Source organism: Armigeres subalbatus, chromosome 2, assembly GCF_024139115.2.
Source record: "Armigeres subalbatus isolate Guangzhou_Male chromosome 2, GZ_Asu_2, whole genome shotgun sequence".
Lineage (NCBI taxonomy): Eukaryota > Metazoa > Arthropoda > Insecta > Diptera > Culicidae > Armigeres > Armigeres subalbatus.
The window spans coordinates 30,388,420-30,413,218 of NC_085140.1; the positions used below are offsets into that span (position 1 = coordinate 30,388,420).

The 24,799-nt window shown below is 39.8% G+C and overlaps 2 protein-coding genes across 2 annotated transcripts in view; both read left to right on the plus strand.

Annotated features, from left to right (window-relative positions):
* The window catches only part of LOC134218411 (uncharacterized), a 467,105-nt gene that overhangs the window by 72,297 nt on the left and 370,009 nt on the right, over nucleotides 1–24,799 (plus strand). The gene's annotated exons all lie outside the window — the stretch shown is intronic.
* On the plus strand, nucleotides 414–998 carry LOC134214194 (uncharacterized). The gene is made up of 2 exons (XM_062693601.1): nucleotides 414–652; nucleotides 751–998. The coding sequence occupies exons 1-2, from the start codon at nucleotides 476–478 to the stop codon at nucleotides 928–930; spliced, it is 357 nt and encodes a 118-aa protein (XP_062549585.1). The 5' UTR covers nucleotides 414–475; the 3' UTR covers nucleotides 931–998.

Genomic DNA, 24,799 nt, shown 5'->3' on the forward strand with positions numbered 1-24,799 from the left:
ATGACAAATACATAACAATACAATACAATGAAAATATCAATTACTCATCCCGTTGAATGATGAATGATGAGTAACTTTCTTCCCAGTCAAACCTTTTAAACTTAGACTTGGCATCTTCAATATGCATTTTTCGTTAAAGGCTCCAAGCCGTGTTGGTACTTCAATGTTTCAATCAATAAGGTATCTGACTGACTTTAGCCGTGAACATTGCTATCGTCGATATGATTCTTAGATGAAAATGAGGTAATTTCTCACAAGCTGAACATGACTAGTCCACAAAGCCAGTCAATTAAGCTAACTACGTGTGAATCACAAAACAGTTAATGCATTTCTTCGGACTCAACATATGTTCCAGTGGAGAGTGCTTGAATCTTATCAACCACTTAACAGCTCGACCGGTAATAAATACCCTCAGCAGAAAGTGTTCATCAGTCAGTCAGTACTTCGATCCTACTCGTATCCCACCCAACGAAAAATGAGAACCATTCTCACCACATCCGTTCTGCTGCTCACCTTCGGAGCTCTTATCTACGCCGACAGCAGTCAATGGGGCCGTCGAGTGGCCGGCGATCGATTGCTCAACTCATCCACCTTGGTGAACAATTCCCTTCCGGTGCCGATCAAAACTGCCGTTTTTCAGTACTTGCCAGCGGTAAGTCGTCTCCCACACACGACACGTTTGCGTACTTAAACCGGAGAAATGGTGCGAACATTATTAACTTGGGGCGTTTGAGTGCGTGTGTATTTCAGATTGGAGCGGCACGTGCACCGAACGTGACCTACATCCTGGCCCGGGATAATGTCCGCAACGGCTTGGGCGGCTTCGCAGCACTGATTTCCGGCGGTGTCAACCAAACACATGCCACGCTGAAGCTCTCCTCCCGGCCCAATCTGGGGTTCAACTTCACGGTGGAGGTCTACGGGAAGTGAAACCTTGAAACTGAAATGTGAAATTCTTTCTGCTTGAATATAAACTGATGAGGTCGGATAAGTTCGTCTAGCAGTGGTTTTGATTTTCGCATGTGAACTGAACCAAACTTGCAGTATGATGAATTCACGTTTGAATCATTTGAAAATCTCATAGAGACGTTGCTTGAATATTATTTATCTGCAATTGATACACCCAATAGGGTAGAAATCCAATTTTCCTAAAGTTATCTTCTTCTAAATATCAAAACCAAATGGTATTGCTAGTTTAGGGCCTAAGTGGAGGTAAAACAAATCGTCCTACGATTATTAAACAACAGACTTAGACTATTTATAGTCCGGAATAGAAGCTTGTTTCGTTGTGCATGATGAGTTAGTTGAGGTTGGTATATTTCCATGGTCGCGAGTATGACGAAATTAGGAATAGCACATAGAACTAATACAGAAATAACCTCCTTCAATCAAATTCGACTAGAACGTTGAGTTGATTGTATCAAAAAATGTGTTTGACGTATATAATTTAATGCATATGATCCGTAAGAAAAGTATAAAGACAAACAATAAGCTTTGTATCCCAATACAAAGCTTCAAATTTGTCTGCCAAACAGCAGCAAATGTGTCTGCCTGAAATGTAAGCAAAACATCGCTTTTATGTATCGTGCAATGTGCTTCTCGGTAGCAATGTGTTTGGTTTGATCAAAGATCAAAGCTTTTCACTCTGCGTGAGTTTTGCACCGAAGTTCTCTGGTTACATTCAACATTGATTCCGAGGTAGCTATACTCATCCAACCACGCTTGAGACTGTAACAACCGCAAAAGCTTTGTGCACGGTCGATTTGCCTTCCACCGTAAGGTTTGTCTTGTTTTGGCCGTAGCGAGCAACCCGAGCAGAATCAGTTATATAAAATGTTGCGAAATATTTATTTTTTATAAAATATTTTTATTATTCAGGTGAAAAAAAGCATAAGCGTAGCTAAGTTGGATCAACTATTGCCCTGTTATCTTATTACAATAGTTTTTTTGTCTTTATTTGAGAGGTTTTCAATACAATAGTTCCAATACCCAAAAATATTCCGTTTGATCGTGTAATGGGATGTATTCTTGAAGAAATAAATAATTGAATACATTTTCTCATATCGTAATTTTGACCTTAAGAACTTTTGTTTCCAGTTTTCGAATTGCAGTGTAAATGAATACATCTTCCTCTTCTTCTTCGATGGCTCTACATTCCAACTGGAACTTGACCTGTTTTTCAACTTAGTGCTCTATTAGCTTTTTCTTTTGAAATTGAAAGCTATTATATGTGCGCCATTGCATGAGTATGTATCTTGTGTGGCAAGTACAATGGATACACTATGCCAAGGGTATTGAGAATGTTTCCAAACCTAAACCATCCTGGATTCCACAAGTTCGTTGGTAAGTTTTTCCAGGAACTCCTCCAGAAAGTCCTCCAGAAATTCCTCTGAAAGTTGCTCCAGGCTTCCTCCAAATTTCCACCAGGAGTTAGTTGTGAAGTTCTTCCAACAATTCGAAAAGTTCATCCATGAATTTTTCCGGAAGCTTCTACGAAAGTTGTATCAAAATTCCTTTAGAAATTCCTCAGGACGTTTTTAAAAAAATTTCTTCGGAAGTTTCACCAGAAATCCCTCTGAAAGTTTGTAACCGTTCGTAGCTTCAGCTCGAGGTTTAACTATAACCGGCGGCTTGAGCGCCACTTCCGGAATCCGGAAGACCACCGGTCGAGTTGTTTTGCCCGACTAATTCTCGACTTCTCACTACAGGGGTCACTCGAACGGTCGCTGGCTGATACTTTAAATATTGCTTTGCACCAAGGGATTCTCCAACTTGACCACTTCCCAAGTTACGTTACTTGAACTCTCAAACTCTTCCAACCCGCCAACAAATCCCGGCAGAAATTATGCAAAGAGAATAATCAAAGTAGACAACGGAACGGAACGGAAAAGCGAACTGAATGATCAGCGATTACTCCAACTAAAAAACAACTCGATATTCTTACTCAATAAATCGTGGGATTTATTTGTTTTGGATTGAACTCATATTTGGAATTGGTACGGAAATGTATATGTTTATCTAGATCATGGCCATGTCTATACACTAGTCACATACCTGCGCAGGTTTTCTTATTCGTCAAGTTGCTGGGTTTCGCCGGTGCGATAGCGGCGAACCTGTTCGTGGCGATGGCGGCGAGCTGTCCTTGACGATGGCGGCGACAGAAGAATCGCCTAGCTGCAGGATGGTGCGTAGCTATTGAGCCCGTGCAAGTATGGCCGAACTAAAGTTGCGATGTGGGTGGCGACTGGACGGAAGGCCTCCGATTTTATCGTGAGAGCTGCGTCGACGGATTTCGCGCTTCCCGGGTTGATTTTCCCCTCCGGACAAGGGCCAACGTACCTCCGCACGGCTTCGCTTTTTACGGCTATGACCGCTCGTGATGAAATGAACCCTTGCCTTCGGTTCCAATCCGGCACTGTGGTACGCAATTGACGACGTATTCCAAACGCCGAGCTCTCCGAACGATCCGTAGGGTTTGGAACGTTTTGGACCACCGTCGATTGATTGGCGATCGACGGTTCACTTTTCGCTTCACTTTACGCACGAAACTTCACCACACTTCGTTTCGCTACCGAAATTCCAGCCCGTACAAAAAAGCGCCACACGCTGGAAGTCTAACGCGAAACATTAATTAACCTTAAACAGATAACGAGTAGTTCGACAAAAAATACCTTTTTTGGTACACTACGTTATTTAAATTAGAAATTTGCGAGAGTCGGCTACGCCGACAATAGAATGAAATCTATAGAACGAACGAAAAAAATAATTACAATCACGTACAAAATCACTCCAATCACTTTTATTACCTCGACAAACTGAACCTTACTCAAACTCTTTGATGAAAAATCTCAAAACTCGCAAAACTTCTATATGCCAGCCGTTATGAAAGCGAAATGAACGAGTTTGAGTTTGTTCTTGAACAAGAAACCTTCTTCAATAATCAACCCATTATTAAACAATTGCGCTAATTTAAATTTCAAATGGCGACATAGAGTTCGCGCCTTCGGAAACATCGAGCTAACTTTACTACATAGAACAAGTATCGTTGTCATATTGAATATGGCTGTCGTCATAGTACTCAAACACAATCACAGCATTTAGTCGAGACAAAAACCATGTCGACGAATTGCTTTCTCATTGACACGTATCGAATTTAATTTGAATTTGAACATTATTTTATATGAAAAGAAAAAAACGTCAAAAGCTACAAATATTAAAATCAACTAAAATAAACGACACGTAAAAAACTATTTTCAGAAACATATTTACACTTGATTTTGCTTAAAAAGATAAAAACGTCTGAAGCTACGGAAATTTACGTAAATTTAAAACGGTAAAAAACGTAAAACGTTACAAGTTCATTCAGAAATTCCTCCGGAAGTTAAGTCAGGAATTCCTCCGGACGCTTCTCCAGGAATTCCTTCAAGAATTCCTATTGACGTTCCTCCTGAGCTTCCTGCAAGAATTCATCCAGTCCTTCAAATACTACTCTTGAAGTTCCTACAGGAATTCTTCCGGAAGTTCCTCCATAAATTCGTCCGAAAATTCCTCCATCATTTCATTATGAAGGTGCTCCAGGAATTCCGCCGGAAGTTCTTCCATAAATTTTTCCGAAGGTTCCACCAGAAATTAATTGGAATGGTTCTCCAGGAATTCGCCGAGAAGCTTCTCCAGGAATTCTTCGGTAAGGTACTTGAAAATTTCTTCCCGGAATTCCTTCAAAAGTTCATCCAGGAATTTCTCAGTGTTATACTCTACTGGTACGGCTCTTTTAGCCCTCGAGGATTTCTGTCCGGAACTCAGAAGGGGAATCCGATTAAAACCCCAGGCCACTGGTCTAACCTACGGCAGGCAACGGGGTGGGCGTGAAAGGCCTCCTTTTGGTCCTCGAGTCCCAGGGTCGCTTTGAGGAAGCGGGGAAGAAGGTGTTCGGATTCTGGTTAGCAACGGAATTGTGGGTTAGTTTTTGGAACTTATATTACTCACTCGTATGCTACACGGCAAGGGCGTGAATTGGTAAGGCTGGAGCCGTAGGGTAGTCCCTGACAGGACCGGCAAGTAATTCGGCCTAATTGACGGACCGAGTAGTTGTGCTTTTCATGGAAACGCTAGCCTTTGATGAAGGGGAGGGTCCAATAACGTGGCTTGACAGGTTGGACATGACACGCTATTGAGGGCAGCTGTGGCAGGGCTTGGACGGCTGATATCACGGCGAGAATCGCGATGGCGGCAGCAACTAGAGGCTAGCAGACTGGATCAGCGACAATCGCGACGGCGGTAATAGGTTGACAGGCTTGACAGTAGGGCAAGAATGCTGATGGCGACGGTAACTGGGGCAGTAGTCTTGCTTAGCGATGGTCAGGATTATTCACGATGGCGGCGATAACTTAACCGGCGAATGAAGCGGCGACGGTAACTGGGGCAGCAGGCTTTTTGAGCACTGGGCAGGATTTCCGGCGGCAACGGCGGCGATAGCTGAACCAACAGATTTGCGGGGCGACGGTCAGAATCAACGGCAACGGTAAAGGCGACGATAGCTGGGCCGGCGGTAAAACAGTCGATGGCCTCGCTGGCAAGCAGTTGACGGAATGGACAGAAAAGCGGTTACACAGTCGGCGTGTCGTATAGGCGGCCAGGAAGATAATGGAAGCCGAAATCTATTGCTGTCGCTCGATTTGCCAGTTTCCGAAACTTGGACCGAACTGTCCTTGATAACTCACGCACTATTGTTCGCACGTTTCGAAACTCGCTTTAATTTTGTTCTCCTTCCACGAAAAGAAAAGACTGTTCGCCACGAGGCTTCACATTCAACTCCTCCGAAAGCAATCTCCACTCAGAATCCCCTGTCCCCACCCATACAGTCATCCAGGTCTTTTCTCCCCATTCTCGACATTCTTCTTGTCATTTCCCGGCTTCCGTTCTCTATTCTGTCACCCAACTACCAACAAGAGCCATCTGTTGGGGAGTTTGTCATCCCCATTCGTTGGTAGCACATGCCCGGGTAATAGGGTTCTAAAACCGTACCACCGTATCCATATACTATCCAAATAGTGAATATCGCTATAATACTTTTCTCTACTGTTTTAGAACTTGCAAGGTTACATCAGGAAGTTTTTCAGGGAGTGCGTTTCCGCAGATTCCTGCACAAAATTCTTTCGGAAGTTCCTGAAGCATTTCCTCCAAATTCCAATGCAATTCGAATGCACACCAAAATCTCCCTGGAAATTATATACATTTCAAATTTTCTCAGCAATTCCCACAGATACATTTACAGTAACTCCCTCCGAAAGTCCTACATTTTTATTCCTGGTACTGCCTCCCGAATTTTGACCCTGGAAAGTCTTTCACAAATTCTCCCTCCAACTCTCGAGTTCCTCCAGGAGTTTCCATGGAAATTACTACAAGTGTGCGTTTAGGGTAAAAAAAATATCGATTGGCTGCCAGAAGATATTCTCGAAGAGATTTTTACGAATAGTAATTCTTTCGGGCCCTCCTTAGCCGTGCGGTAAGACACGCGTCTACAAAGCAAGACCATGCTGAGGGCGGCTGGGTTCGATTCCCGGTGCCGGTCTAGGCATTTTTCGGATTAGAAATTGTCTCGACTTCCCTGGGCATAAAAGTATCATCGTGTTAGCCTCATGATATACGAATGCAAAAATGGTAACTTGGCTTAGAAACCTCGCAGTTAATAACTGTGGAAGTGCCTAATGAACACTAAGCTGCGAGGCGGCTCTGTCCCAGTGTGGGGATGTAATGCCAATAAGAAGAAGAAGAAGAAGAAGAAGAAGAAGAAGAAGAAGAAGAAGAAGAAGAATTTTCTCGAAGAGTAATTTTACTAAAATAATGTCTGTAAAAAATCAAAGAGAAATTCATGATGTTGAAGTATTTTCAAAGAGGGTTTTAAAGACATTTAAAAAAATATTATTCAAATTAAATTAATTGAATTTGTGATTGAAATTCTGGAATAAAACCAAAACTCAAAAGAAGTTTCAATATCAGCTTCTTAACATTTTCTAGGAAAAAAGCTTTGAATTCATGAAAAATAATTGATTTCTTGGGCTGCGTCTTATTTCCTGATTCAAAACTCACTTGAAAATGATAGTTCGAAAATCGAAAATCACCCGGTCATATGAATCGCAGGTACTTTTCAAGAAGACAAATCTGTCAAACAAAATCTTGTCCTGTTGGACAAAAGAAATCTTGTAGATTTTTCCATAAAAATGTTCCACGAAAAAAACAAAATTTCCATAAATTTATTAATACTAGCAATGAACAGTTACAAAATTTTCCACAAAATAAATAACTTTTCACTTTTACAAATCACCTCTCTTTTCACTTCTCACTAATCATTTCTTACTTATAACTGTGAAAAGTGAAAAGTGAGACCTCTCACTACTCACTAACCATTTCTAACGTATCACTGTGAAAAGTGAGTAATGCGAAGTGAGAAGTGAAACGTCTCACTACTCATTTTGCATTTCTCACTTTTCACAGTAAGAAGTGATAAATAATTAGTGGGAAATGTGAAAAGAGACGTCTCACTGCTCACTAAGGTGGCTCAAAAAACACTTTTTCAAATTTTTTGATGGGCCGCCCTTTTATTCGGTTCTATTTGATGCCCTGATGCTCTGGACAAAATTTCAGCCAAATCGGTCAACGTTTGGGCGGTGCTAAACTCGTTGAAAGTTTACATGCAAAAATGTATGCAGAAACATCCAAAAACAGTGATTTGCAGTTGGACGGCACAATTCACGATCAAGAACCATGATACTCATTTAGTTCTTGTAGAATTAAATACAGAATATTATGCTGAAAACCGCGAGAAGATTAGAGTTTATTAGGCAAAGATATTATCATTTTACTGGAGTGTTGTAGGGGTGAATTTATTTCTTTTCAAAGGTAAAAGAAACGAAATTTGCTCAAACCCCACTTCAGAGAAATGCTAATAACTTAGCCGGGCAAACTCTAATCTTCTCGTGGTTTTCAGCATAACATTCTGTATTAAATTCTTCAATATTTGAATGAGTATCATAGTTCTTGATCGTAAGTTGTGCCGTCCAACTGCAATTCACTGTTTTAGGATGTTTCTGCATACATGTTGCATGTAAACTTTCAACAAGTTTAGCACCGCCCAAACGTTGACCGATTTGCTGTCAAGCATCACATCAAATAGAACCGAATAAAAGGCAGCCCATCAAAAATTGAAAAAGTTTTCCCATACTAATTTGAGCCACCCTACTGCTCACTCTTTATTTCTCACTTCTCACTTCTAAAGTAAGAAGTGTGAAATGAGTAGTGAGACGTCTCACTTCTCACTTCACACTACTCACTTTTCACAATCACTTCTCACTCATCATTTCTCAATTCTTACTTGTAGTACGAAATGAGAAGTGAGACGTCTTCTCACTTTTCACAGTGAGAAGTAAGAAATGTGAAATGATTAGTGAGAAATGAGAAGAGAGATGTCTACTCACTTTTCAAAGTGAGAAGTTAGAAATAAGAAATGATTAGTGAGAAGTGAGACGTCTCACTTCTCACTTTTCACTAGTCATTTGTCACTCCTCACTGTGAAAATGAATCATGTTTTAGAAGTGAGAAGTAAGACGTCAAATACCTATTTGATCAAATCACATATTCGGCCGAATGACTCGTTCAGCCAAGTGACCTATTCGGCCAAATGACTTTCAGCCAAATGGGCTTCGGCCTAATGGTTTGTTCGGCCTAGTTGCCAAATGCCTTTCGGCCGAATGGGTTTCGGCCAAACAACCCTTTCTTCAATTTGCCGATTTAGAGGACATTTTTTGCGATTATACCCATTCAAGAAATGGCATTTTTGCTAGTATGAATTGTTCAACCACAGATATTTAAGCAAGAACAAATTTTATTGAAAATCCTGTATAAACTTTTAAACTGATATACGTTGACCCACTACCTTACAGCCATCTACTCAACTGATTGCGTTAATACATACGGACGCAACTGATTAGCAACCATCGATCGCAGCCAATACGTTTGACAGCTGCCTTTTACATTATAACAATCGCCACGCCATCTCCAAATGATTGCCAATCGTATTCCTAATGTTGAACACATTTGAATCAATGGTTGCGGATGTTTAAACACGTATCGGATACCAGCCTCAATATCGGTTATCTGTGGTTCAACCTAATGTTATTTTCGGCCAAACGGATTATTTGGCTAAACAGAGTTTTCGACCAAATGACTTATTCTGCCAAACAACCGGTTAGGGCAAACGGCTTTATTTCCTGCCAAATGACCAGTTCAGCCATCACGACTCACGAGTGTATGTCGCATACGGTCAAACGATATTTTCAGCCAAGCCGTTTTCTACCTAATAGTTTTGGCAAAACATTCAATTCGACAAAAAAGAATTCAGCTGGATGATTTCAGAAATTTCAGCCAGTTTCGAAGAACCACCCATGGACATTTGGATTGGCACAATTGCCCGCGAAAATTGATCTTCCCCGTCAAAACTGCGCATGGAAATTTCAAATAATTTCCCCTACTTTGCCCGCGGAAATTGAAAAGAAAATTAAAATTGAATATTTTGGGAAAACTCAGAATTTCCTGGGGAAGTTCATTAGATTTTTCCGTGAAGTAAGAAGATTATTTATTTATAGTAGGTATTGGGAATATTCCAAGAAATTCATGGGTGTTTCTAAGATACAAACGAAATAAAAAATATCGCCAAATACTATCTCCGTATCTTCAACATAACCAATAACGTCACTTACCAAGACCTACATTGACTTCTAATTTCACCAACTGTACACTTCCCGTGGCGATCACGAGGATACAGAGGATTTCTTGGTGTCTAGTAGCAATGAGTATCGAACTATTTTTCTTTGTCTAATCCTGACTGTGAGGATGTGGCTGGCATTGTTATTGGTCTTGAATTATTGAAACTCCAAAGGCTGGACAGCGAGAATGGTTTTCCAATGCATCGAAACATCACCCAATGCATGAAATACCTCCGGTTTGGCACGGAAGTTTCATGAACGTTCGAGGGAGGAAGCGGACCCCAACTAAGCCAACATAAGGGCAAGCACCAGGCCATAACGAAGGCCTGCCTATAGCGTGGGGAGTTCTGAAAAATCTGTAAGAAGGCCTCAAACCGACCCTGTCCTTCACCGCCAGACGATCGCAACTTTCTGACAGTTCTGCCGGAGCAGTTGACTCCGGTCTTCAACAATCTTGCGGCTCGTCTACGTGGAAATCGACGACTGGTAAACTGAAACGCTTGCTTGATCAACAGCATAATCATCTATCACATTGGTATCCTCTAGGAGTAGGAGATTTACGTAACGTTTATCACCGAAACCCGCCTGAAACCCGAAGTAAGTGCAAAATTTTCGGATTTTAAGCTGGTGAGATTGGATCCTTTAGAGAAGAAGAAGTGGCTTTATATAAATAAAAATAATATAAATATAAATAAAATCCTTTGTATGAAATACTTCTAACATGGTTAAAAAAAATGCTTACTTATTAAATGTACGACCCCTAAGAAGGAACAAAGTCAACCTCACTAGGCGGCTGAGACATCATCAATGCCAAGCATCAAATGGGAGACAACGCTCGTTCATTAATACACTCACCAGAGATTTGATTCGAAGTGTTATTCGAAGGCAGGATTATTAACAGAAATGATTAAGGATGGAATGGTGGACCTCAGAAATAGGTAATTTTTCAACAACATCCGCGTTTTATGGACTATGCCAAGCCGTACTAGGAATTGACCTAAATTCTGCTAATGTTTATGTTTATGTTAATGTTAATGTTAATGTTAATGTTAGTGTTAATGTTAATGTTAATGTTAATGTTAATGTTAATGTTAATGTTAATGTTAATGTTAATGTTTATGTTTATGTTTATGTTTATGTTTATGTTTATGTTTATGTTTATGTTTATGTTTATGTTTATATTTTATGTTTATGTTTATATTTATATTTATGTTTATGTTTATGTTTATATTTATATTTATGTTTATGTTTATGTTTATATTTATGTTTATATTTATATTTATGTTTATGTTTATATTTATATTTATGTTTATGTTTATATTTATGTTTATGTTTATATTTATATTTATGTTTATATTTATATTTATGTTTATGTTTTATGTTTATATTTATATTTATGTTTATGTTTATATTTATGTTTATATTTATATTTATATTTATATTTATGTTTATGTTTATATTTATATTTATATTTATATTTATATTTATGTTTATGTTTATATTTATGTTTATGTTTATATTTATATTTATGTTTATGTTTATGTTTATATTTATGTTTATGTTTATGTTTATGTTTATGTTTATGTTTATGTTTATGTTTATGTTTATGTAGAGATCTTTCGGGAGCATTCGACTCCTAACTGCATTTCTCAACCATCAAACCAATTATTTCGTTGGCATCGCTGAGCAGTGCCTAGCACGTGTGGGCTGTTGTAGTCACTTTTATATGAACATTATCTCAGAAACTGTTGACATCTCGTATCTTCTAGTTCAGCTTCTCACGATACTGTTCAGTATTTCATTCAAATACCGTACACACTGGAGTTGAATTAATTACCATGTACAAATAAGCAAAGACCATAGATATTTCACAATTTTATAACAAATACAAATAAATAACTACAAAAAAATCTCTAAATTTTTGTATAAGGCGAAATACACGTCAAAACTTCGGATAATAGACGCAAAAACGATCCAACTGCTTTCATTCGATTGAACGAGTTTCATTTGATCTCATAAGAATGAACATCAGGGTTTCGACTTTTCGTTTCAATGAGACCAAAGCAAGCGTTTTTCGGGCCAAGGGAAAATCTTGTTTCGTTGTTTATGTCGAGGATCATCTTTCACCCATCAATCTTTTCTCTAGAATTAACATTGGAAGATAAACGAAAGTTTTGCCTATTAGACGAAAATCATTTTTCGTTTCATTTCTTTTACCTCTCACTCACTTTACGCGAGAATTATCGCAGAACAATTACAAAATTGCCTTTATGATGCCACGAAAAGACTCGAATATGAAAGAAAAAGAGCAAACCAACGTTTGGCGGCAATCGAAGTGAGCGAAAAATGGTTATCACTCTCCAGGCTGTTTTTCTTTCCCGAAAAGCGATTTCTCCCCGAAAACTTTCGTGAGGGAAAATCATGTGCTCCTGAGATTGAATGAGCATTACGAACCCTGATGAACACCATTTACACGTCATCGTCTTGATAAAGACCAGGGATGGAAATACTCGCGTCACTACTAGTGAAAAAAGAGCGTAATAGGGCCTACCGAAAATGCCGCATACGCGAAAACCTACTGTTTGCGTTTTTCTGGCGCTTGCTATGTTTGGAGTATGGGCAGAGCAAAGGCAAAAGGTATGGCAGTATTTTGTTCGCGTTTGCAAGTTTTTTTTAAAGAATGATGAATTTCAATTTGAGATAAACACAATAACAATGAATAAGTGTGTTTTTACTCGTACATCCTTGAAAAACATCTTCTGATGTTGTTTTATACCATTCTTCAAGTTAACCCGAATGACTCATGAAGCTTCACGAACACTATTCAGCGTTCATTTTTCTGGCTCCTGTGCGAGTAGTAGGGAGGCAAGAAAGACAAAAAATGCTAGCGATTCGCGATTATTTTGTATTGACTACTTCTCGTTTTATAGGAGGCACACAGATTTCCCTCACTGATTACGACCCGATATGATTCCTGACGGAATTTTACTATTGACTTAAAAATGTATATTCGTATACGAATGTCACTTTTCATCATAAATCAACTTTTATCACATCATCTGAATAACTTTTTCATTGGATGTCATTCTCTGCTCGGGATGGCGCTTCCGTTTCATTCCTCCCACGCGTCGTTGATTCGCGTCGAACGCTTCCTGTCGGTTTTGTTTCGCGAGATCGACGACCTTTGATATTTGCCAAGCCGCAAAATGTATGTATTTGTTCGACGGAACTCGTCTATGCCGGCAGTATCGGGTGACATTTCATAAACTTTTGAAAATCCGTTCCAACGACATACATCACAATAATCTGACAAGCACGGAATAACGATGACGATGATAACACGACGCGGTGAGGCCGTCAGCATGACATGATGGTCCCTCGAAACTTTTGCTATGTGTCGTCGCGGTTTTGCAACTTGCTGGAGGGTTGAAGAGGGTTAGTATAGCAGTGTTTTATTTTATTTTGCGCTGCTCACTTCTCTCTCACGTTTGATGGATAAAAGAATGGAAAGTGGTGACATGCTTTCCCTGTGTTAATATGATATTAACGTATTAGGATAAAGTTGCATTTGATGATTTTCTCGGAACACACACCTCCGTTTCTGAAAACACTTTTGTTGAACTGAAACATGTACCACGTTCTGATTTGATTTAAATTTACAATTGTCCTATAATTAAATTCCAGATTAATACCATGAACAAAGAGTTTGTTTATGGATATTCTTCCCCTGTGCCTTATTTACCAACAATTCAACAATTCTCATAAACAAGGCTAATCCCCACCAGATATAATCCCGATCCATCAACATGACCCACTTTAAATGGAAATCACCCTCGATTATGGAAATGATGATAACGATAGCATAAAGCTCTCGCAACTCCCTCTCGTCCCGTATCCCATCAGGACGAGCACCCATCGCAAAGGACGGTCTATGTCTTGAAACTGATGACATTGATACTTTTGCCCGTTTGTCTGTCTGTTCTCCGTCCATACATTCCCCCCAGAAGTTGGCAATCATCCTCGTCGGGACTGACAAATGCTGCTACTACACTCGTTCACTCAATGTGAGCTTGTGAACTTGGGCTTCGGCTTCGGTTTTCAAGAGCACTCGCGCGTCCTTTCGGTCGAGCATCCACTTCAGTGGCACAATAGGAAGCGGGAACCATGATGGCTGCATACATACATTCCATTCCATCATGACATATGTTTCATTCCGCATTTGTCTGGAAACGATTCTGGATCCCGTTCAATAAGACAAAAGGGCAAACGAAACATTCCACTGCCCAGGGTCGGGGAGCGGGCAGAGTGGGAAAATATTATCCATAGCTGCTATCGTTGGGATATTGAAGCACCTAAAAAAGAAGTGGGATGAAAGATAGGAATTATTATCAAATATTTGCGAAAGTCATATGTTCAAGTCGTCTATTCAAGAGTATGTCGGTGCTTCATAGATGCAAAGTCGAATTATTCAATCCAGCTGATTTCATATTTATTTATTTAAATTCATGTATGGTGAAAAACATGTTGATTGTTAGATCGTTGATGAATAGCACGAATAGTAGAGGTCATACAAAGTTTTACTAAATTGTGCATCTCTAAGAAGCTAGGTAAAATTTACCTAACACTGTGAAATAAATTGAATTTGGACTGGTAGAACTCCTGGAGGAACTCCAAAAGAAGGTGCTGGAAGAACTCCAACAGTAATTTCTGGAGAAACATTAGTTATAATTCTTTGAGGAACTTCAGGAAGTATTCCCGAAAGATATCTAGAAACATAAAGAATTCCCGAAGAGACGCTTGGAGGAATACCTGAACAAATTTCTTAAGGTACTCCAGGACACGGTTGTTAATCGATAAATTATCGTCGTTAATTTAACGCCAACTTCGATAACGATAACACTTTTACGATAATGCTTCGTTGACGATAAAATGAGCGTTGAATTAACGTTATCGTTATCGAGTATTCGTTGATTTATCGATAATTATCGAGTTAACTGTAACATGTACTACAGTTTAAAGTGCAAATATTCACAAGTTGGATTTGCAATATCTATTTAAAAAATATTGTATCGCCTTACAATATTCGAGAACGCCTTTAAATCCTGAAATTAAATTGGGATTCAAGGAGGTCACCGAATTGAACAAAACATTATTTCGTTCAATCATTAAAGTTCTTACAGAGTCGCAGTTGTCCATAGTAGAGAATCTGAGAGCATGTTTAATCTAGCATTATTAACAAAACTTCTGTTTTGAAGATCCGGAGCACCAAGCTATATAAATATTTTATGACTCACTGTTTAGACAAAACTTCTTAGTCTAACCAAATCATAGGTGACGAGGTTAGCCCACCAATCTGTTGAGAGAATGTTTACTCGGTACTGGTGCTGCCTGGAATGCAGCACTACAGATCGCTGCATCAAATAAATTTCTAGTACTTGGATCCCAATATATTGCCGATGGCATAAAAAACTCTAACCACCAGCAGAGCACCTCACTTCTCATAATTTCGTAGAGCAGCATGCATTAAGCAATAATTTTAGAGTGCCCGCTTCAATCAAAATTAACTTTGATCAACCAGCTACAAACAATTTGTTCCATTCTCGACTTCTGTCAAAATTTTACACCAACTTTATTTGCCTAATCTAGTAACCACTTTATCGCAAAATTATCGAGTTAACTTACGTTAAATTATCGAACTACGATAATAATTCAGTTGATTCATCGTTATCGTAGCAACCGATAACGTTGATCTCAATCAACTTTATCGGCGATAACGATAAATTAACGATTAACAACCCTGCTCCAGGAGGAATCCCCGCAGGAACTCCAGGAGGAACTCCAGAAGTATTTTCTGGAAGAGCTCCAGGAAGAAATCCTAAAGGAGCTCCCGGACTAATTTCTGGAGGATTTCCAAGAAGATTTATTGAAGAAACTTAAGGGAGGAATCCTGGATGAAACCCGAGTAGAATTCCGGCTCCAGAACTCCAAGAGGATTGATGAACTCCGGAATAAATTCCCAACGAAACTCTAAGATGAACTACCGAAGAGACGCCACTAGAAATCCCTGGAAAAAAATCTGAAGGAATTCCTGATGGAACTTTAAGAGGAATTCCTTGTGGAACTGCAGAAGAAATTTTTGGATAAACTCCAGGAGAATTTCAGGTGGAAAAAAACTAGCGGAAGGAATTCCTGAAATAACTCCAGGAGGAATTCATATGGAATTCTTTTGGGAATTCAAATAAATGCCCGGCGGAATTCAGAATGAATTCCTGGGGTAGTTTAAAATGTATTCCTGGGGATATTCAGAATGAATTCCAGGGGGAATTCAGAATATATTGCTGGGGAAATGAAAGATTATTTCCATGGGGAACTTAGAATGAATTCCAATTCAGTATGCATCTTATGTGGGCCCTCCAAGCCGTGCGGTAAGACGCGCGATTAGGATTGGAAATTGTCTCGACTTCCCTGGGCATAAAAGTAAAAGCAAAAATGGTTATCGGGCTTAGAAACCTCGCAGTTAATAACTGTGGAAGTGCTTAATGAACATTAAGCTGCGAGGCAGCTCTGTCCCAGTGTGGGGATGTAATGCCAATAAGAAGAAGAAGAAGCTGCATCTTGAGTGACTCTTTCAGAAATTAAAGGAATCCTACCTGGAGTTCCTCCAGGAAATCTTCTTGGAATTCCTTTAAGGTTCCGAAAATTCTTCTTGGACCTCTTCCAGAAATGACTCCTCCTAGAGTTTCTTCAAAAATCCATTTTGAGTATCTCCAGAATCATTTCCAGTTGTACGCTCAAAGCAGTCGGTTTGTTTTCGCGACGTGCAATTTTTTTCGTGAGTTTTTCTCGTAATAAGAGTTTTTACCCACGGGTTTTCTTTGCCAAGTTGGCAAGAGCGTCTTCTTCTGGTCCGGGGAAGCATCGTGTCCTGACCGAGACATCCGGCATTGGAGTCGACGACCAGAAAATCAGATCGCCATCAATATATCGAATCCATCGGTAGGGAGAAGCCAATCATCACATTCATCTCGTGTCGACCGGACCCTACACTAATGCATCACTCTGCAGCTATAGCCAAGCAGAAACCAATGCGATCAGCCAGCCGCAGTGCAGAAGCTGTTTATGTTGGATAAAACAGACTGAGAAACAGCAGCATCCACACAACAGAAGGCACGCAGTGAAGGCTGTACACTGAAAACCAAAACTACCCAAAAGTGGGTTGTTTGAACTCAAAACCGTGGTTTGGGCCAATAACCCAAATTTGAGTAAAATGACTTTTCTGGCACTAGGTAGTTTGCCTTTAATCCCATGTAAACAATTTACCCAAAGCTGAGTTTAATTTATCCAAAGCGGACCTTGATCAACCCAAAATATAGAATATTGAATTTACTCAAATTTGGGTTATTGGGCTGAGCAACCTCGGTGAGGTGTTTGCATCTTGCTCTAGTTTTCTAGCAATTATGGGAAAGAACAGGAAAACTACCCAAATTTGGGTAAATTTTTTCTGCGATATTCTCAATAGTGCGTATATTGAACTCAAAGTTTGGGTTGATTTATCTGTCCGTGTACGGCTAGGTATAAATTTGTGATTTTTTATTCCGCTATATCTGCTGAAGCTAGGTTGGTCTTTATTGCTAGCAGTGGTTCTCAACACTAGTTTTTATTTCCTCTTTGTCCACCTAGTTTTGTAAATATTTTTTTTTACGTAGGACTTACGTCTTTCTTTACTATACTGGGTGTCATTTACATTTTTGGAAATCGAGAGCGTTACGCTGAAAGAGAAGATTTCTCGCTTAACTTTTCAAAAGGACCTAAGTAACATTTTTTTCATGAATTAATTTGAATAGCGCAATCAACATAAAAACATGAAAGCTTTCGATTGCAGTACTCAAATTAATTCATGAAAAAAATGTTACTTAGTTCCTTTTGAAAAGTTAAGCGAGATTTCGAACGTTACTAGCGCCTTTATCTTTCGATGGATTTTTAAGCTTTATATATCAATCGACTCGGACACTCTCCAGCAATTTGTCAAATTCATAGAAACTTTAGATTATTAACGATAAGCTATTGAAATTTTCAATTCTTGTCAAAGCCAATAACAATTTCATATATAACCAATCCCGTACATTCCTAACACGGACATCAGAATGCAGTATCCCACGGGACTTCAGGTCCACCGCAATATTTTCTTTGTGTATAAAAGAAGCTGTGCCTGCCGTGTGTGAGTCATTTCAGTTTGTGACAGCAGCGCGTACTGACGTGATTTTTGCTCGTGCATTTTTTTCGTTCGTTCGCTGTGTTTGTGTACAGTCGTCAGCGGGAGAGCATCCAGCCGGTCGGTGGGTCTGCCAGTATTATGTTTTCTCGTTCGTTCGCTGTGTTTACGTACACAGCATGCAGTCGCCAGCAGGAGTATATACATGAAAGAAGTTGATATTTTTTTTTGTAATTCTATGCTTGATGATGGTCGGATGCAGTGGTATCGGTTGGGATCGATGCGATCGCCCATCGCATCGCTCGGAGTTCACGACTATTCAGATATCTGATTATGTTTTTATTTATTAATTTTATTTCCTGAAGTAATGAATACACAAATTGCTAACAATTCTACACAGCTTGTTGGTTTCCAAAATCAATAATAATAGGTGGGGCAAACCCCTGAAATTCAAAAGTTGAATGTAAATACATTACGACAGTGGCGTAGCCACGGGGGTGGTTTTGGGTATAACCCCCCCCCCCCAAAGACAAAATTTTTGGAAGAAAATTTTTTTTGCGAAAAAAATTTTTTCAGAAAATTCCCCCAGACCAATTTTCTGGCTACGCCACTGCATTACGTTTATATACGTCCTACGTCTGCTCGCGGTTATGTTCAAAACATTACCCATTGCTCGTTTTCATTCCACCGTTATTATTCCCATTCCATTTAAAAATTATCATAACATTATCACACATCTCTTATTATTATCTCTTTTTTTTTGTTTTTTTTTTCACTAAGTATTTGATAAAACGCCTTTCGTTTTTAGTATATAAGTAAAACCAAGTAATAGGCTAATTTGGCCTTTGAACTTTTTTTTTAATTATTTTTTTTTTGTTTTAAATTTTTTTTTTTTGGTTTTTTTTTTGTTTCTGTCTCTGTTGCATTTTTTTAAATTAATATCGCTACGATTCTAATCGTTTGCAGTGCTGAATCCACAAGCTGAATGAATATTAATGATAAAGGCGGGGGCTCAGAATTTGAGATTTCCTACGATGAGATAACTTCTCCGTCACTTTTTACTGTGCCGGAGGCCAAAGATTCTATCAATACGGCACCAATGGAAAGTAAGTCATCTGCCACTCCTACGTTAGAATACTCAGAGCGAATGGATACTAACCCAACTCAGTCTGTTGGTGCATACCAACATCATGGTCCTTCTTCTGGCTACCCCACCCCGGTGCACGGTGCCCCCAGAAGCGAATATTATCGTACTTTCATGAACCTCCGTGGTTTTCTCACGAAAAGAAAGCTTAAAGCACCAGGAAAAGGATACGGGGTGTTTTAAAATCTTTCATCGGTGAAATCTTGAATATGCCCAATTTTAAAATTGTATGGCTTTTCCCATATACATACATGTTAGCTGCAAAATATAAATATATAGTGCTATAAATTTATACAGTATTGTTGAAATGCCATTAGCAATACGAAATCTTCCAAATAAATTAATGTTAATGATATGATATGGAATGTTCTTCGACATTCGGATAATGTATCCAGCCCACGTAGGTCTGTCATATATTAAGATTGGTCGAACTATAAATCTCATGGAACAACATTGATCACGAAAAGCGCCTAAACTTAGTTTGCGTTCTGTGTTTGGAAAGCAAATCCTAATAAAAGATGTGTGTAAAAGCCAATTCACTATTGCATTATAAAAAGACAGGGACACCATCTTAGACCAGAGGTCGTACAGACTGAACACTTAACACCTAGCATGAGACAACGTACAGGACACATAACACCCAGTGGACCAGTGAAGAATTTTTCGATCACGAAAAGTTTTCTCCTTACCGGGGCGGAAATCTAACCCACACTCCATAGCACGTGCGTCTAGGCGATTAACGTCGCTATCCGCACGGCCACGAAGCCCACAATAAATCACGATAAATTCAACGAATTTTATGTGATAAGGGATTCTAAGTAAAGTAACATGTAAAAATAATATAATAAAACAAGCATAAAATATTCGCTTTGCTAATGCATCAGTAATTGTCTGAGCACAAAGATGTAAAATTGAATGATTATAAAAAACAAATCATTGGTTACAAAAACCTACACGGACAGATAAATCAACCCAAAACTTGAGTTCAAAATACTTGCTAAGAATATTGCAACAAAATTTACTCAAAATTTGGTTTAGTTTTCCCTTTCTTTCCCATGATAAAAAGAGAGCAAGACGCAAGCACCTCACCGGGGTAGTTCGGCCCAACAATCCAGACAACCCGTAGCAAAATACTCAATACCTATGCAATCTTTACACGGTAAGCTTAGCAAGTTATTCCATCCAAATAACTTGATTTTTAGAACAATGAGTAGATCCACTTACTCTCCCAAAATGGGTAAATTTTCCAGCAGAAGGAAAGAGATAGCAAACAAAAGTACCTATTAATGAGTAAACGAGTTTCTCCGTGTATTGAAATAAGCCATGTTTCAAAAACCAAGTGATTTGGATGGAATGCAAAGTAATAAACGCCAAAAATAAGAATAATGATTATGTATTTTCCCTTTTTTTCGCATTTGGACAAATTTTAGAATGATTGAAATGCGATATTTTCCGTTTTAAACAATAGAACTTCCTAAGCTTACCGTTTACCGATTGCATAGGTATTGAGTCTTTTTCTAGATTCTTGTAACCAGTGATTTGTTTTTATTATAATCATACAATTTTACATATCTGTGCTCAGGCTTTGACAATTGATGATGCATTAGGAAAGCAAATATTTTATGTTTGTTTTAATTTATTATGTTTACATGTGACACTTTTCTTACAATATCTATTATCCTATAAAATTCGTTGAATTTATCGTGATAATGCAATAGTGAAATGGCATTTGCACACATAATATAAAATGATTTCCTTTCCAAACACAGAACGCAAACTAAGTTGGGGTGCTTTTTGTGATCGATCTTCATGACTATTGGGAACATATCACTTACTCAATATCATAACATGTCTTGACATATGGGTTTATTACCATGAAAACATTGAATTGTCTAATCTGGAGAGTAAGCTGTGCAAATTAAATGCAAAAACTTACGCGTCCAGCACTATTGTTCCATGAGATTTATAGTTCGACCAATCTTAATGTATGACAGACCTACGTGGGCTGGACACATTACCCGAATGTCGAAGACCATTAATTTATTTGGAAGATTTCGTATTGCTACTGGCATTTCAACAATAGATGATTTAATTACTATTGAAAAGGTAAGCACTATATATCTATATTTTGCAGCTAACATGTATGTATATGGGAAAAGCCATACAATTTTAAAAAAGGGCGTATTCAAAATTTCACCGATGAAGATTTAAAACACCCCTTATCCTTTTCCTGGTGCTTTAAGCTTTCTTTTCGTGAGAAAACCACGGAGGTTCATGAAAGTGCGATAATATTCGCTTCTGGGGGCACCGTGCGGTGCACCCCGCCTAAAGGCTTATCCACCCGGATCTAAGGGTCCCTTTCTGGTTTTCTTTCGGCCCAAAGGCAAACCGCTAAATAAATTACAAATCGAAAAAGATCTGGGAGCGTTTCGGAGCATTGAGGAAGTTAACTGCCGCAATAAACTTCGCACCGAGCCGCAATAAGCTTCGCATTGAACAAGATTGCTGCCTGTGAACTCTTTCGAATGGAATATCATGTTTACATTTTAAGTCACGAAGTTGAGGAGTGGTCACCGAACCATTTCTAACAAGCGATGACTTCAAGGCTGGCACTGGTGGATTTAAAAACCGAGCGGTTCCAGCAGTTCAGATCCTTGATGTCAGGCAAATGAACTTTGTGTCAGCAGATGGCACGAAAAAACCATAAGATTCTTTTCGAGTGACCTTTTCTGGATCAGTGCTGCCTAACTTCTTACTAATGGGAAAACTTCGTTTACCTGTCCGTCTCTATGTGCCGACGGTCATGCACTGCAACAGGTGCCAGCAAATTGGGCACACCGAAATGTACTGATGTAATAAGCTACGCTGCAACAAATGTGGCGAACAACATGCCGACGGTCCCTGCAGCAAGGAACCCAAATGCACTTGCTGTGGCGATTCTCCGCATGATATCTCTGCATGCCCGCGGTACATAGAGCGGGGAAAACATCAAATCCGCTCTCTCCAACAGCGAGGTGAACTTACGCAGAAATGCAAAAAAAGATTTTTTTAGGTACCAATAGGTACCTTGCAGGAGGTACCCCATGCAGCCATCTATCAACATAGACAGTCCTCACTCAGTATGGTGTTCACCCCGTCCTGCAACAGGGTGGCACCACTTGTCATCCAAGCCGGAGGCGACCCTAGGTTTGTGGCTCCTATACCGCTCCTACCTCAGCTACGAGGCAGACCCTTTCATGTCTCCTATTTCTGAGGTGCCGCAGAAGCATCAACCCCCGAAACTGCTGTCAGTCATAGCGAGACTTTCGTGTCCCCTACTTCTGAGGTGCCGCAGAGGTATCTGCCCCCCCGACACTCCTGCCAGCCCTCACCAGACTCAGTCATTCTAACACTACCGACCATGCGTACCGTGCGAGTCTTACTTGTGTGTTCACCCATACACTCGATCCCTCACTCTGTGGGGGTATTACTAGTAATACCCACAACTCCCATTCACTTGCACCACATGTGCACCACTTGGGGGTGTGTGGGTACCACCCACTGCCACCCGCTTGCCGCCGAAGCAGCCCTCACTCTGTGGAACCTGCACAGGCTCCGTTAACGACCTGGCTAATTGTTTCACCCCCCAGGTTCATTCATCCCTTCGGCACGGGTCGCCTGACAGCTTGGGATTCGGGGTTAGGGACGCCATATTGTCAGCTTCAGTGTTGTACTGAGCCTGACGATATGGCCGGATTTACACCGTTACACACTACTTCCAAGTATCCATATCCCAACGTAACGGGGAACGGGGAACGAGGAACGGGGAATCCATATCCCAACGTAACGGGCTCTGACTCTGGGGACGGTGAAGAATACACTGTTGTCGAAACAGGAGTGAAGCGGAAGCGTATGAGATCAAAGCTACTGCGCCAACAAGTATCTCAAAATGTCTCTGTCGAACAACAGGTTTTCCGACCCTCCCCTGGAAAATTGGCGGAAAACCCAAGAAAATTTCTTCTCCTGGGTTCAAATTTGTGGCTAATGATTTTCCCTCACTTCTTGGAACATATAAAACCCCAGTTGTTCCACTTTTTCGCCCAGAAAGCAGGAAAAAACAATATGATCAATACGAGTCTCAGCAACAACAAGCATCAAATAAAATGTCGCTCTCTGGGATTGTGGATTTCATCTTCAACATATTGGAACTTTCCCCATCAACAAGAAACATCATTAATATGATAATTTCTTTAATGAAACCCTTTTTGAAGCAACTAAGTTTAAAGTGGCCTATTCTTGACTCGATCATATCCTTCGATGGCTAATACAACCAACGAGATCAGGAATGTGATCACAGTTCTACAGTGGAATTGTAGGAGTATCATCAAAAATTTAGCAGCGTTTAAATATTTTGTTCACAGCACAGGTTGTGATGCATTTACTCTCAGTGAAACATGGCTAACATCAGATAAAAATCCCTCTTTCCACGATTTCAATATTATTCGCCGAGATCGAGGCTATGGATATGGAGGGGTGCTTTTGGGGATCAACAAGCTCCACTCTTTTTACAGAATAGATCTTCCCTCGATGCCAGGCACTGAAGTAGTCGCATGTCGTGTCACCATACGACGAAAAAGCTTCAACATAGCTTCTGTGTATATACCGCCGAATGCGACGGTGCGACACAGAGATCTCACCACCATTTGCTCAGCTATGCCGGAGCCGCGGTTGATTCTAGGAGATTTCAACTCACACGGTACCGCCTGGGGGGAACTTACCGATGACAACCGTTCTTCCTTGATTTATGACATATGTGACTACTTCAAAGTGCTTAATGATGTAATGCCAAGAAGAAGAAGAAGAAGACTACTTCAATATGACATGTTTGAATAACGGAGAAGCAACACGTGTGGCACCGTCAGGACTCGAAAGTAGAATTGACCTCTCAATCTGTTCAATTTCACTAACATTGGATTGCACGTGGAAAGTGATTCCGGATCCCCATGGCAGTGATCACCTGCCTATCGAAATCTCAATTACCAATGGATCGCGTAAGAATCATCAGATCGACTATACATATGACCTCACGAAACACATTGACTGGGGAAAATATGCTGAGGCGATCATCGATGGTGAACTATTGGTCGACGTACTTCCTCCGTTGGAAGAATACCGATTTCTCGCCGGTTTGATGCACAATAGCGCGCTTCAGTCACAGCGTCGACCTTTACCGGAATTCTAAGCACGTATTCGTCCTCCCACTTCCCTTTGGTGGGATAACGAGTGCACTAGAGTTTATCGAGAAAAATCCGACGCGTTCAAGGACTATCGAAAGCGCGGTACACGGGATAATTACGACCGATATTTTTCTTTTTTTTTATGGATAAACTAGCAGACCCGACGAACTTTGTTTCGCCTAAAATCGATTTAGTCTCTGCTTAGGTCTCAAGTTATGTATACATTTCTGTTTCATTTGTATGGGAGCCCCCCTTTCCAAAAGAGGGAGGGGTCTCGAACCATCTTAAGAACCTTTCCCGACCCCAAAAACCTATGCATACAAATTTTCAAGCTGATCGGTTCAGTACTTTCGGAGTCTATAAGGTTCAGACAGACAGAAATTCATTTTTATGTATATAGATATATGATTTTATATTTTAATACATAAATGAATAAAACTGGTTTTAGAGAATATGAGGTATAGTC